This window comes from Equus caballus, chromosome 22, assembly GCF_041296265.1.
Source record: "Equus caballus isolate H_3958 breed thoroughbred chromosome 22, TB-T2T, whole genome shotgun sequence".
NCBI lineage: Eukaryota > Metazoa > Chordata > Mammalia > Perissodactyla > Equidae > Equus > Equus caballus.
In genome coordinates this window covers 1,924,414-1,940,080 of record NC_091705.1, presented here as the reverse complement: position 1 = coordinate 1,940,080, position 15,667 = coordinate 1,924,414, and the positions used below count along the sequence as shown (strand labels likewise).

The 15,667-nt window shown below is 46.7% G+C and overlaps 1 protein-coding gene across 13 annotated transcripts in view; it reads left to right on the top strand.

Moving 5' to 3' along the window:
* The window catches only part of SYNDIG1 (synapse differentiation inducing 1), a 203,902-nt gene that overhangs the window by 120,659 nt on the left and 67,576 nt on the right, over positions 1–15,667 (top strand). For 3 of the 13 annotated variants that reach the window (XM_070247864.1, XM_070247865.1, XM_070247866.1), the window contains exons 4-5: positions 11,768–11,878; positions 13,538–13,847. The exons of 8 other annotated variants lie outside the window; for them this stretch is intronic. In XM_070247864.1, the coding sequence (XP_070103965.1) occupies positions 11,768–11,878; positions 13,538–13,741 (315 nt within the window). In that variant the 3' untranslated portion in view covers positions 13,742–13,847. Of the gene's footprint in view, positions 1–5,152; positions 6,043–11,767; positions 11,879–13,537; positions 13,848–15,667 lie in introns of those variants that run through there. 2 more of the 13 variants (XM_070247867.1, XM_070247873.1) reach the window with 2 other exon arrangements.

Here is a 15,667-nt window from a genome sequence, read left to right as displayed (position 1 = left end):
TGGGAGTCCACTGTGCCGTGTCTGCAAGCAAAAGAGCAGCTAGGGAGGGAAGCAGGTGTGTGCAGAAGATCCCCTGGCTTTGAGTTACAGGAAGAGCTGTGTGTGCTTCTCCTTGTTCCTGTTCTAGTATTTTGGGCCGGAGTTTGCCTCCCCAGGGACTGCCTCGTCCCATCTCTGTCTGAGTCTCAGAGAGCTCCAGTTGTTACAGAGTGCAGAGTCCCTTCTGGAGGCCGACTAGGGCATTGCTCTCCGGGAGGTGCGGAGGCTGGGGCAGGGGTGCTGTTCCTGCAAGTGACTGAGGGAGCCCTTGGCCCGTGAGAGCTGGAGTGAGCTGGATCGCAGGCCACTGCCTCTCCTGTGGGGCCCTGAGAGATTCTTCACACCACAGCGCCACAGCTGGCGAGCATGGAGCAGAAAGGCCTGCCAGCCTCTGGACTCGCCCCGGCTCCCTGGGACACGGAACCTGCAGCGAGGTGGGGCACTAATGCTTTATTTGGAGGTACAATCCCAGCCAGTGAAAGCAAGGGAAAGTGGAGATGGGGCATGGAGGGAGGGAAAGGCACACGGGTGGTGCCTCACCACGCGGGCCACTACTTCCGCGGGGCCAGCTGGCTGCTCACCGCAGTGGACAGGCTTGACCAAAACGGCAGAGGGGGAGCTGTAGGGGCAGTGTTTGTCCAGCTGCCACCACCCCACAGGTGGAGTGACAGGCCTGCCTGGAATGGTGGCGGAGCTGAGGCCTGGAGCAGAGGAGGCAGTATAAGTGCAAACTTACCCCCTAAGGTTGCATCTCTGAGCCTGCATTTCTTTATCTTTCCTGACCACGCTTTGGAAAGCAGTGTGAATATCAGTGACATCCTTATCTTGTCTCGGATCCCTAAGGGAAAATTTCCCACTTTCACTGTTAAGTAAGACTTTTCAGATATCTTGTTTTTTAGTCATGAACAGATGTTGAATTTATCGAAAGCTTTTTATATAACTGAAAAAATTATGAGTGTTTTCACTCATACAATCTACAATCTGGTAAATTGCACTGACTGATTTGAAAATGTTAAACCAACCTCACATTCATAAAGTAAACCTTAATTGGTCAAATTTTTATATGTTGTTGAAGTTGTGTGCTTCTGTTTTGCTTGGATGTTTGCATCTGTGTTCATGAGAGAGATTGGTCTATATTGTCCTTTCTGGTAATTTCTTCATTAAATTTTGGTAGCAATATTATGCTAGTTGTGAAATTTTGCCCTTTTTAGTGTTCTCTGAAAGTTTTTATAAAACTAAAATTATTCATTTGTTGAATCTTTGGTAGCACTCACTGTTAGAGCTATTTTGGCCTGAATCTTTCTTAGTAGGAAGGTTTTTAATTACTGATTTCATTTATTTAATATTAATGTCTAATGAGGTTGCATTTTGGCAAGTTGTATTTTTCTAGAATTTTGTCAATTTCATCTAAATTATCAATTTTATTAATCTTTTCAAAGTATGAATTTGGACCTTCTCTGTTTCCTTTTTTGGATATAAATAGAAGGATGGATAGATAGACAGACAGACAGACAGACATAGCTCCCAAAAGACAATGTTGTTATTGTTTGATCTTGTCAGTATTTATTTACATATACCCACATATTCTACTTACTTTGTTCCTTATTTCTCCCTGAATCTTTGACATTCCAGCTTGAATAATTTCCCTTTTGTCTAAAGAACATCCTTCAGATTTTCCTGTGGTGTGGATTTGCTGGTGGTACGTTCTTTCTGTTTTGTATCATTGGAAATGTCTTTTTATTGCCTTCTCCTTGCTGATGTTTTTACTAAGTATGGAATTCTAATTGACAGTTCCCTCTTCAGTGTGTTGAAACTTCTGATAAACCCATTCACTGAGTTATAATATATTTTCTTTTTATCAATTCTAGAATTTCTGTGTTTCTTCTTTCTCCATATTGCTAGAACTGTTTTTCTAGTTTCCAATTACCTACCAAGATTTTCAAACTTTGGTTTCCTTGAATAGTAAGCAGAGGTACTTGGTGGTTGTTTATATGCCTGATGATTACAACATCTGGGGCCCCTGTGAGGCTGTGGGTTTTTTTCTCCTTGTTCTCACTCATGGTCTATTTTCTTAGATATTTTTGATGCATGTTGGTCATTGTTTTTGAAAAAAGTATTCACAGAAATATTTTGAGGATTAGGGTGACGCCGCCTTCCTACAGACAGACTATTTCTTTGCTTTTGCAAGGACATGGGCACAAAGAACTCAGCGTCTCCTCAGTGCAAGCTCGTGCTTTGAGTTGATGCAAAGCAAGGCTGTAATTCATGAGAATGCCGGTCTATTTCTGCTTCGCTCTTTCTCCTATGCTTTAACTCTTTGGTGCTCCATCCTCTGGCAGGGGCCAGTGTGCCAAGATTGCCCTCTTTGGTGGGCTCTGAACCCCCAAAGGAAACGGAAACTCACCCTTCAGGCACCTCTTATGGGTCAGCAGGTCTCACCAGGCACAGGGGTTGCCATGTTTCTGTCTCCCTGCAGATTCTTGTCCTCTTCCTGGTCTCAGCCTAGTAGTTCCTCATGCACTTATTTCTTTCATGCTTTTTAAAATATTTTTTAACATTTCCTCAAAGATTTTTAGCTGTTTTCTGCAGAACGGTTACTAGTGACATTATCAGAAGCAGAACTCTGCATTTCTCTCTTTCCTTAATTGTTTATACAGAGAATGCATTCTTCTCACAACAGGAATATTTCTTTCATTAGAAAATTGGAGGCTTAGTTGAGGAATTTAGATTATCTGTTGCTTGAATTCCCATTCTTTCTGGTGCTGACAAAAACTTGAACTGGCTCTTTGCTCTGTGTGTGTGACTATGCAGTGCCACTGAGGTTGATAAGGCATGTGAGAAAATGGGACAAAGCCCGTCACTGAAACTCACCCCCATGTAAATCAGAAAACACGGGGTCTGGCACTTTGTAGGTACTCACGAAGTCCTGGGGGTATTTGTGTCTCGTGCATGTGTCTGCACACCCATTTTCTGCTTGGCCGTTTCGTACAGATGAACCATGTGCTTATCAATGGGTGTCCAGACAGAGTTGGGAGGAGTTGGCCATGACTGAGATCCAATCAAGCTGCCAAATACTCTGGGCACGGGCCCTATTCAGGGCTGTGGGCAACTGACACTAACCCCACTGGGACCCCTGGCAGACAGTGCCCATCTCACTCTTCCAAGCTGCTCCCCCAAGGAGAGGGTGCTGTCAGTCATAGGTTGAGGGCTTCTCCAAAGGAGTGTTAATTCTCTGGCCCTTCTGGATTGTTTCTGCATCCTAAGTGGAAACAATAGAGGAAACACACAGAGGTGACCTGAGTGGGGCATTGCCTCAGAGACAGAGTTAATCACGCTGACGTAAACTGGATGCTGCAGAAGGAAGTAGGTTAATGTAGGACTGGGAAGGCAGGGTGGGGCCAGAGAGCCTTGAGTGCAAACTAGAGTCTGTCTATTAACAGAGCATTGTAAGTCCGAGAGTATAGGTTGGAAGTAGACCACCATAAAGAATAGTCAGAAAGCAGAGGATGGAAACAATATGTTCTAAAATAGACTCGTCCTTAGACCGGAAAATCTTTTCACAAGGAAATGAACAGAGACATTTGTCAGGCACCATGGGGTCTCTGTGGATATCTGCTGTACACCCTTGGGGTCACCAGAGATAGATGGAGGAAGACACGGGACAGTTCGTGTCCCTCCAGCCTCCCAACAGCCAGAAGCATAGTCACAGCAAACCTTTGACTGGCATGATAATTGAATGGGGACTTTTTCAAACATTTGAAGCAAAATGCTGTAGATGTTTACAGAAGCTGTCACTTGTCCATCTTTCTAACCATTTGTCTCATGGAAACAATCCAGCATTTTCTTGTTCTCATATCTAAAGCTTGTCACAAAAATAGAATTTGGAAATGTTCATTATTCTTTTTTTTCGAAGCTGTGTGCTCAGAACAGGTGCATTACATGCAACTGGACCCTGCGTATTCCACTCACTGAATGGTCTTGTTCGTGATCATCACCGAGTCTTGGAGTTGATGTTTTATGTACTTCCCCATGTCCCTCTTTTGTCCTCAAGTTCATTATTCTCATATGTCCCCTAATTTATAGTAAATTGAATTCCACCCACTGAATGCATCTGTAGGCACTAACAGATTCAGAATTAGCACAAGATCCAGCTTTTTCCTTGAGAGTCACAGATCATCGAAGGTAATAGGCAGATAGGGGTTAGCTGGTTAAGCAGGGTAACTACTAACACCATACAGTCTGTGCTGGAGTCGGGGAGAAAGACATGGCAAAGCATGGCCCAGCCCCAGGAGGTGTGAAGAAGCAGGAGTATGGGACCACATGGGAAGGAAAATGCTACCAAGGGACAGAATGGCTGGGAAGGACCAGGGACAGGCCCACCTCAGCCTCCCAAGGTGACTGATATGTGAATTATGGTGAGGGAAGTGGTGGGGCTGCAAGAGCCCAGCCAGGCACAGGAATAGTGTTGGATTTGCAGACAAATAGATTAAAAAACATTGCTAGAGGGATGGGCCTGATATATCAGATGGATATACATTAACTTGCATTGAGAAAATGTGCAATGGCAGCTCAATGACCAGCAAGTTATCTCCTTCTCTCTCTGCCTCATCCCTTCCTCTCTCTCTCCTGCCCCTCTGCTGTCTCTGTCTCCATATGTATGTCTAATATGCTGATTGTAGGTTCTGAGAGCTGTTTTTCAACTTCTGGGTTTAAACACTTCCATATAAATATTAATGATCTGGTACAGCCAAGACAAATCAGATTTCTGATCTATTTTTCCCCTGGAATCTGTGCTGGAGTTCATTGCTGATTTCTAACTTTTTGTGGTGTGCAGATGAGTGGGTACATCGTGTCTGTTTTGCTCCCTGGGGCATGTTGGATGGACTTTTTTCTGTTATAGGTGATGCATTGTCTCAGAAATTAGCATCTTGATTTTGTGACTGTCTGTAGCAGAGAAACCCTCATGCTGACTGTCCAAGGGCAGAGCGCATGCAATGCCTGCATGTTCAGAATCTAAGGTTAAAAGTACAATGTATTAAATTGTACATTCCTCCATCTGCCTTATGGCTCACCTCAAATTCCACTTCCAAATGCATGATCTTCTTGTTTTTAGACGATGTATCTGAAGCTTTGAGGATACAACGTGCCTCTAAAAGCAGAATTGCTCACGTTTCTTTTCCAACTCTTTTAAGAGTCTGGCCCTCTGCATGGGTCCTCTGACATCCTGAGAACAAAACAGAAGGTGCAGTGCCAGGAGCTTTTGCTTTTGTGCAGTAGCCATGGCTATGAATGCTGAGTCCAGCCTGGCCAGATCCTGGGACACACACTCAGCCAGGCATGCCCTGATTGATGACAGAGCCACCAAAGGGTCACTACAAGTGTCTCTGGCCGCAGCCAATAAACAGTCCCTACCGGCCTCAGATGGCCTTGAGTATAGTCTCAGGGCTCCATGTGTGTCAGGGATGTGACTGTGATATTGTTGCCAGTGGGACACCCCTGCTTCCTGAACTGGGGACAGGCAGGGCTCCTGGTTCATCTTGCCCGTCATCACATGAAGTGCCACCTTGCATGGAGGACAGCAATTTCATGTGCTTCAACTCGCATGTATATTTGTGCAAGCGGAACAGTCAAGTTCAAGAAAGGTTGTGATTTACGGACAAAAAGAACAGGTCAGAATGGAATACTACTCAGCTGCAAAACAGAACAAAATCATTCCTTTTGCAATAACATGGATGGACCTTGAGAGAATTATGTTAAGTGAAATAAGCCAGCAAGAGAAAGATAATCTGTGTATGACTCCACTCATATGAGGAATTTAAAACTATGGACCAAGAACAGTTTAGTGGATGCCAGGGGAAAGGTGGGGTGGGGGGTGGGCACAAAGGGTGAAGTGGTGCACCTACAACATGACTGACAAACGTTAATGTACAATTGAAATTTCACAAGATTGTAACCTATCAATAACTCAATAAAAAAAAAAATAGGAAAAAAACAAAACAAAAAGAACAGGTTAGTGGTCACCAGTGGCAGGGGTCGGGGTGGGCACAGGGGGAAGGGTTGCAATTATATGGTATATGACAAATAATAATGTACAGCTGAAATTTCACTACATTATAAGCTATTATGACCACAATAAAAAAAATAAAAGACTACTCCACAAATCTCAATGACCCATTGAGCAGGTCAAAAGATAGGATAAATGTTAAAATGTCTATAAATGCTAAGGTCCTTTACCAAAATAAATTGTTCTTTTGAACTCCTTAAAAAAAAAAGAAGGGTCATAATGAGTCATTGAGTGATGAGCACGTGACAGATTTTCGTGGAAATGTAGAGCCATTTTTGATACATCTCTGACATTTTGATTTTGACGTTGATGGAATTCAGTCTCTGTCGCTAACAGAGACCCCCTCACTGAGCTACCTCGCCCATCAGGCCAGCTGCAAGTGGGCTTCTTAAAGGTGCTTATAAAATTACCATCTGCACATCCACCATAAAAATGACCCATCAAGAGGACAGGAGCCTTGGCTTATGACCCTGGAAGTAGCTTCTCTTGGCCGTGCCCCTCTTTTCTTGCTTCCTTGATGAGCATTAGCATTTTCTGGCACTTCAAGAGTTCTATGAATCCTAGGCATAGAGCTTAGCAGATGCCAAATTTAGAGCTGAAAAAGTTACCCTGAGCACAGTGTGTCTACTGTGACCGCCAGGGCAGGTGTGGGGTACTCCTCACTTTAATTTTTCTTCTCTCCTTTTGGATAGGGCACTCTGTTCTTAACCTGTCTGGATTATGTGTAAAATAGTGAGGAATCTTTGAAGCACACCGCAGCATGTGTTTACGTTGGTCTGCTTCTGCGTCCACCTGAGCTTTACGCTGCAGCAGTGTGCAAGCGCACTCAAGGACAAGGGGCCTGGTGAGCCCACATACTCAGCTTGTGAGTGTGTAGGTGAGAGCTGTGGGGCTGGTTGCCTCAAAAATAATTCAAAGATAAATGATGAAGCAACGAGTTCTTGAGTGAACGTGACTGCAGATTGCTTAGAGGAATTGGAAACAGCAAGATCTGTAGGCAGAGAGAGGGGTTTTATGGAACTGGCCCTGCACTGGGGTATAGTAAAATGCAAGTGGTGAATTTATGAGGATGAGTCAGCTGCTCCCGGGGCCAATCCCCTCTTTTGGCCATGGCCTGGACCCTTCTCTTCTCCCATCAAGGCACAGCTGTGGTTCTCCAGAAAGCTCCATGGTTTGGGACCACTTAGCATTCATATCAGCCTCCCCTGCAAGGCACAACCTCCACGTAGACAGTATCACCCCTCAGGAGCCCCCTGGCACTGCCCACTCCATCCAAACTGACTGGGGATTTTCAAAGCAAGCCTGAACCCCAAGGCTTCCCCACTATCCCCATTCTCCCAGCACCCTCAGCCTCTTGCTACATTGCTACCCTCCAAGGCCACCTGTCTTCATCCCAGGCCCACACTGCCCACCATCACCGGATGGAGTCTCTGGTAGACTCTTCTTGGGCACCCAGAGAGCCATAGGAGCCTCCGGGCTGTCCTGATACAGTTTACAGGCACAGAAAGCACCGAGAACAGACTGGCAGTACGTTGGAATCACCCCAGGAATTCTTATAAACACAGTGGAGACGTGCTAAGTAGGCGGAGAGAGAGGGCATCTTGAGACCCTATCCCCAGAACTCAGTTTCAAAATTATTTTCTGCATTCCTGAGATGATGTTGAATAATTTTGCCTGGTCCTAATAGGCGTATAAAGTACCTTGTGTTACTTTGGAAATGACATGCAGAGTTTGAAAACCAAAACAGATTTTGTAAGTGACACATCTTCCTTCCAGAGTTATCTGTGTCCATGAAATGGTTGAGGATCACCTGTCAAGGACACTTGGGAGCATGTGTATGTATCTAGCATTGCACACAAGGGAGCCCCATGCCAATCAGCCAGATCTCGGGTCACAGCCGCATCTCTGATTCCGTAGCAGGGTGGCTGAGTCGCGCACGCCGCCCACAAAAGAAGCTCAGGTTTGTGCAGCACCTGATTGCTCTGACCCTGAAGCTGGTTTTCGGGTAATTGGTGAGGTATCCAGCAAGGCACACTCACAGTGTGGCCCGATTTATTATGCGTGAATGTTGAATCATGAGAAAGGGAGTTGCCCAAAGTTCAGCTACCTTGCTCGAGCCTGAAGGAAGCTGGAGCCCCAGTGCAGCCGCCTGGCAGCCCCCTGCAGCTGGGCACCATGTGTCTGCTCAGGTGCACGTGGGTGTTCTTTGCCAAAGTTGTGCTTGTTGCTTCCCAGGGAGGAGGCGATGTGCGCAGGGATAAAGGGGAGCCGCTCTGGGCAGCTTTGCCTTCTAGGAAAGGCTTGTCTCTTGCCTGCGGGCCCTGCTGCCTTGCTGCAATTACAGCAAGTGGGACGAGCTGGCATCTCAGCTCTCTAGTCAGAGGGACGTTTCCTGTCCTAGGTGGGCTCTCTCAGGCACAGTTCCTGGAGGATTGTCTGGAATCTCTCCCACGCATGAACCTGGAGATGCTCAGGAGATCCTGCGTGCTGCCTGAGAGGGTTTTCTTTCTTTCTGTTAATGGAACCAGCATTTGTCCACATCCAAGCCTCCAAACCACTGTGCAGATGCCCGGGCCTCCCTCCCCTCTGCCCACCACATTCTCTGGACTGTGAGTCCTCAGGTCCTCTCTCTACCAAGCTCTTGTCATCGTTGTTCCTCTCTCAGTCCCTCTGCCCTGCCCTAGGTCCTCATGACCTCCTTTCTGAGCCATTGAACATGTTCCAGCTCTTGACCCTGTTTCCAGCTTCTCCTTGTTCTCCCAGTTAATATTCCTGAGGCAGATAGGCCATGCTGGGCTCCAGCATGCAGGCCTCAGTAGCTCCCACTGCTCTGCAGAAGAGACAAGAGCCCCTCTTCCTGGAGGCCCAGGGCCCTCACGACTGGGTTCAGGTCTCTGCTTCCAACAGCCCATCTTCCCACGGCCCTACGACCTGTTCGCTGGGGCCAGGACATGGCCCACACTCCCACACCCACTGCCCTGGCCCCCATGCCGCCTCCCCAGGAATCCTTTCTTGGCCCTCCCACCCTGCAGGCTTCCACGTGGTCCACAGAAATCCATGCCCTTCCTCTGTGACCCAGATGCTCACGCAGTGCAGCTGCTCAAAGGAGATGCTCTGGTCCTTTCTGGTTCTCTTTCTGTTCCGTGGCACCCATCTGAGACACGGGTGGGAACTATCTCTTGGCTCAAGACTCACAGGGAATCGGGCCAGGCCCATCTTCCTGTCAGTGTCAGACGTGATCCCCAGGAGGGGGTGAACCTGTGATTCAGGAGTTCTAAAACAAAATACAGGGGCCCATGAGGCCCCACTGCTGTCCTGTAATGGCACATCTTCGTGAGGGTGCTCTTGCTTTATCCGAGTCCATTGCATAACTGTACTGACAGGTACATGACCGTTTAATGGCAATAGCAAGAAAATATTACCCCGTGGAATATTGCATTAATTTATCTATCAAATTCTGTAAGCATATGATTGGTTAAATGCAGACAAATTATGCTTGCCTCCATTCTTGTCATAAGAGCCTTTCATGAGGAAGGCCAATTCTTTCTGAAATTCTCTCTTACTCCTCGTCACCACTTCAGGAGCAGGCAGGCCTCAAAGTGACTTGACATATTTCACCAGAGTGATCTCTTCCCCAGTGGTTCTGCTTTTTCATTAGATAGGAACAGTCTGACTCTGCTTGAAGGGTTTGGGGAGGTGGTGTCTTTGATTTAGGACAGAGGGCTTAACCCTTTGGTGCCAGGACAGAAATCAGGCATGCCCCAAACACTGTCCCCAGCCCCGTCTAATTAGGAATATTGTGACTGGCCCTCTGACATAAACCTCCAATGTCCTTGTCTTAAAGTGGGAGAGGAAAGAAGTGTGTGTGCATCATGCATGGCGTGGAACGTCATGAGCCATAAAACTAAAGATTGGCTTTGGCAGCAGACTTAAAAGCGATCTTGACACAACCTTTCATTAACCTGCAAAATGATGACTTTTATTTCCCAGTAACTTACAGAATTCAAAAGCTAGGGGAAAAGGCTTAAAGCAGAGTCACTCTTAGATGTTTCTATATATCTGAACTCAGAATTATTTCCCCTCACCTCCCAGCGTAGAATTATAATAATCGTTTGCCACCATCAAAAAGAATGAATTAAGGGTTTCAGTTCGTGGTGGTCTATGAACAGATGGGTATAAGAGTCAAGAACTCAGGGTTGCGGGGAGTCCCTGATCTAGGCACATCGCTGTCAGCCACTCAGGGACAGGACGTGTCACCTGCTGTCTACCCTAGGGACAGGATGCCTCCCCCAGTCCACCCTGGGGACGGGTCACCTCCCCCAATCCACCCTAGGGACAGGACACCTCCCCCAGACCACCCTGGGGACGGGTCACCTCCCCCAATCCACCCTAGGGACAGGACACCTCCCCCAGTCCACCCTATTAACAGTGGCAGTGATGGTCGCCATCATCACCTGAGCACTTACATGTGCCAGGACCCATGCAGGACATTTTGTGAGCTTTATCGTACATGTCCCTCCACGGTTCTAAGATGAAATAAGGAAACTGCGTCTCAGAGAGATCAGGTAACTGGTCCAAGGCCCCAGCCCTAGGGCAAGAGTGCAGGATGCAGACCCGGGCTGGAGACCTGCCTCGGAGCAGACACTTTAACCCTTGGCTAAACTGCCTCCCTCCAAAACAAACCAGAACGTCCTGTATCTCCATGTCATTCAGATAAGGGGTCTGAGTGTTGGGGGTGGGATTTTGGAGACCATCTTGGTGACATTCACTCCCAGATGTGTGACTCTGAGCAAGTTACCCTTCCTGATCCTCCAAGATAAGACAAGATGAGGTAAGGCTAATGATGGCATCTGGCACCACAGAGCTGCTGTGTACCCTGTATGAGCGCAGGTGGACACACTCTGCAAAGTCAGAGGAATGGCACCATCCTGACCTGGACTGCCTGTCCTCGTCCTCATCTGCCTCCTTGAACAGAGTTGCATCCCCCACGCCCAGTGCTATCTTCTTGCTGGCCCATGGTTGGTTTCCTGTGACACAGACCTGCCCATAGGGATACCAGGGCCACCAGGATAGCCCATAAATGCTTTAACCTGCCAAGGCGAAGACCTGCCTGCAGCCTCCCATGGTGTCTTGCCACACCTGCACCTTGTGCGTCCACCGGTTGCAGCTCCCAAACTCCCTGCCCCACCCCCACCTCACCTCAGAGCCTCTGCCCAGTGGCTCTCCCTTCACACCCACCCTCCTGTTACCACACAGTCTTGGTAACCTCTTTCCAAAGCCCCTCTGGACGGCTGAGTCCCACTGCCTGTCATGCCCCTGTAAGCCCTGGATAGTCAGCTCTTCTCCAGTTACAATGAAGGGACTTCAGGGGATGTTTCCAGTCTGAATCATGACCTCCCCCAATGACCAGAATGTAAATAAGATTTGGAGTCTGAATTCTTAGCATCTGAAGACAGGAGAGAATGGGCTTGGATGGCGAGGGCATGCTGCCTCCTGGGTGCTGGTGAAAGTTCATAAAGAAGGCACTGGTGATCCAGGGGATTGTGCATCACTTACAACCTTAGCACGCATTGTGCGAGTGTGTAGTATTCGCGTGATATGTGGCCTGGGAAAGGAGTGTAATAAATTCACCCTTGTTTGTTTGATTGGTTGGTTGGTGAAAAGATTAACACAGGAGGGCAACATCCAAGAGGAAAGGAGCCTGGCGTACAAGAGCACTTCTCCCAAAACCTCCTGCTCTCACTGGTGGAAAAAGACAACCTGAGGGGAATGAAGGTAAATCCCTAATTTAAGATTCTGCAGTGATCAGGGCAATATATGCAATTAGACCTTAGAGATTAGGTCAAGGAAAATGCGATGAGAAAGAGCCACTTCTATGTGGGAAAGAAGCTAGCCCTCTGCTCAGAGCCTTCTTGGAGGTTGTCAGGGTATAAATAAGACATAAATAGGATTAAAGTACTAATTGACAAATTGTTGTCAAGGAGAAGTCCTGCTTCACCTATTTAAATGCTCAGAATATATTTAGAATGCTTATTATGCATAAACTAATATAACCCAAAGGCCTGAGCCCTCCCTTTCAACACGGGCATGTTGGAGAAAGAAATGAACAAAACATAACAATACCTTAGAGTTTGGACCGTGTGTGGGGAAAAGTCTTGAAAAATATGAATGGTCAAGTATTTTTAATGCAATGTTATTGCATTCAAGGACTTCTGTGACCTAGTAGTTAACTACTTTATATTTCAAAGGAGTTCTTTCAGTGGCCTACTTTAATAAATGAAAGCTAATAGTCAAAATTAACAATTTGTAGATGTTTATCAAATTCTTAAAGACATCAGTATCTTAACTAGATAAGGCAGCTTCCTTGCTAGTATTTTAACATCCATTTAATTGGTCCACACAGCTTTCTGTCCATCCTAATAGCCCGCTCCTCCTGTGTGATGGTCCTTTAAAGCTCCTGATACCCTAAAACCCATCTGAAATAAGCCTGAGGGGGCATTACTCCCAGGTGGCAAGATTTGGGTTCTGAGAGCCAAAGGCAACACACACCACCTGAAATTCCCTAGCTGGCGATTCACCCCAGGTTTTCTGAACCCAGGTTCCGCCTTCTCTAGGTTCCTCTCTGCAGCCAATATTTTCCTTCCCAAATCAGGTTCCTACCCTGATGTGTGAGGCCACTTCTGAATTATTTGACATCTCTGTGGAGACAGTGGTGCTTGTGGGGGGTCTGGGAGCACCAGGAGCCCCCGCTGTGCCGGCTCCATCCTCCTCATGGACTGGGGGCTAAGCAGGCTTCACCTGTCCAGAACCACCCCCCCACTTCCTCTCCAGGCAGCGTCTCCTCACAGGCACCTTTGCAGAGAGGACACAGGTCCTCAGTTTGCTCCCACACTGCTGTCCTTGAAATAGGCACCCAACAAAAGGTCAGTGGGGCCTTTCGTCTTTCACCTCTTCCACTCAACATGCTGCTCCCCAGAGACCCCAAGGTCCTTCTTTCAGCTCAGAGCACATGGGATTGTCTCTTCCCTCCGGCTCTTCTCTTCGCTTCCTGTCTCTTCCCTCCGGCTCTTCTCTTCGCTTCCTCTCTCTTCCCTGGAGCCCTAAGAGGTCGAGGGAGGTCATTTGGAACATCCATGAACTAGGATGGGAAATGAGTTGCATCATGATTTTCACCAACCTCTAACCAAAATTTGGCATTTCCTCCAGTTATGAAGGTAGGCAACAAACCACATTGTTGTGACTTCATCACCAGCAGAAACCACAGATGTCTTCACTTCAGGTGACAGTTGTTGAAGATATCTCAGAATATTGCTTATGTTCATCACTACTTTGAAAACACAAACCCAAGTGCAGACATACCTCATTTCATTACACTTCGCCTTATTGCTCTTTGCAGATATTTTGTGTTTTATTTGTTTGTTTGTTCTTTTGCAGGGAAAGATTCACCCTGAGCTAACATCTGTTGCCAGTCTTCTTTTTTTTTTCTCCTCAAAACCCCAGTGCATGGTTACATATCCTAGTTGTAAGTTCTTCTATGTGAGCTGCCGCCACAGCATGGCAACTGACAGACGGGTGGTGTGGTTCCTCCACTGGGAAGTGAACCCGGGCCGCCAAAGTGGTGAAAGTGCTGAACTTTAACCACTAGGCCATCAGGACTGGCTCCCAGATATTGTGTTTTTTATGAATTGAAAGTTTGTGGCAATCTGGCATTGACCCATTTTTCCAACAGCGTTTGCTCACTTTGTGTCTCTGTGTCACATTTTGGTAATTCTCACAATTGCTCAAACTTTTTCATTATTATTATATTTGTTATGGTGATCTGTGATCAGTGATCTTTGATGTTACTCTTGTCATTGTTGTGGGATGCCACAAACCACGCCCACATAAAACAGCAAACTCAGTCGACAAATGCGGTGTGTGTTCCGACTGCTCCACCTACTAGCCGTTCCCCATCTCTCTCCTTCTCCTTGAGTCTCCCTGTTCTCTGAGATACAACAATATCGAAATTAGGCCAATTAATAACCTATGATGACCTCTAAGTCTTGAAGTGAAAAGAAGAGTTGCACATCTCTCATTTTAAATCAAAAGCTAGAAATGATTAAGCTGAGTGAGGAAGTCGTGTCGAAAGCTGGGATAAGCTGAAAGCTAGGCCTTTTGTGCCCAACAGTCAGCCAAGTTGTGAAGGCAAAGGAGAAGTTCTTGAAGCAAATTAAAAGTGCTACTCCAGGGAACACACCAATGATAAGAAAGTGAAACAGCCCTATTGCTGATATGGAGGAAGTTTCAGTGGTCTGGAGAGGAGATCAAACCAGTCACAACACGCTCTTATGCCAAGGCCCGATCCAGAGCCAGGCCCTGACTCTCTTCAATTCTGTGAAGGCTGAGAGGGGTGAGGCAGCTGCAGAAGAAAAGTCTGAAGCCAGCAGAGGTCGGTTCATGAGGTTTGAGGAAAGGAGCCGTCTCCATAACAAAAGTGCAGGTGAGGCAGCAAGTGCTAATGTAGAAGCTGCGGCAAGTTCTCCAGAAGATCCGGCTGAGATCATTAATGCAGGGGCCAGCCTGAACAACAGATTCTCCGTGCAGATGAGACAGCCTTATCTTGGAAGAGAGGCCATTTAGGACTTTCATAGCTAGAGAGGAGAAGTCAGTGCCTGGCTTTAAAGGACAAACAGACCTGTTAGGGGCTAATGCAGCTGGTGACTTTCTGTTGAAGCCAGTGCTCACTTACCATTCTGGAAATCCTAGGGCCCTTAAGAATTATGTGAAATCTACTGTTCCTATGCTCTGTATATGGAACAACAAAGCCTAGATGAGACCACATCTGTTTACAACATGGTTTCCTGAGGGTTTTGGGGGTTTTTTTGAGGAAGATTAGCCCTGGGCTAACTGCCGCCAATCCTTCTCTTTTTGTTTTGCTGAGGAAGGCTGGCCCTGAGCTAACATTCGTGCCCATCTTCCTCTACTTTATATGTGGGATGCCTACCACAGCATGGCTTGTCAAGCAGTGCCGTGTCCACACCCAGGATCCGAACCAGCAAACGCCGGGCCACTGAAGCAGAACGTGTGTGCTTAACCGCTGCACCACTGGGCCAGCCCCTTCCTGAGTATTTTAAGCCCACTGTTGAGACCTACTACTCAGAAAAAATATTTCTTTCCAAATATTACTGCTCATTGATAATGCACCTGGTCCCCCAAGAGCTCTGATGGAGATGCTCAATGAGATTAATGTTGTTTTCATGCCTGCTAACACAACATCCATTCTGCAGCCCAAGGATCAAGCAGTAATTTTGACTTTCAAGCTGTGTTATTTAAAAAATACATTTTGTAAGGTTATAGCTGCCATAGATAATGATGCCTCTGATGGATCTGGTTAAAGTAAATTGAAAGCCTTCTGGAAAGGATTCACCATTAAGAACATTTGTGATTCATGGGAAGAGGTCAAAATATTAGCATTAACAGGAGTTTGGGAGAAGTTGATTCCGACCCTCATGGAAGACTTTGAGGGACTGAAGACATTAATAGGGGAAGTAAGTGCAGATGTGGTGGAAACAGCAAGAGAACCAG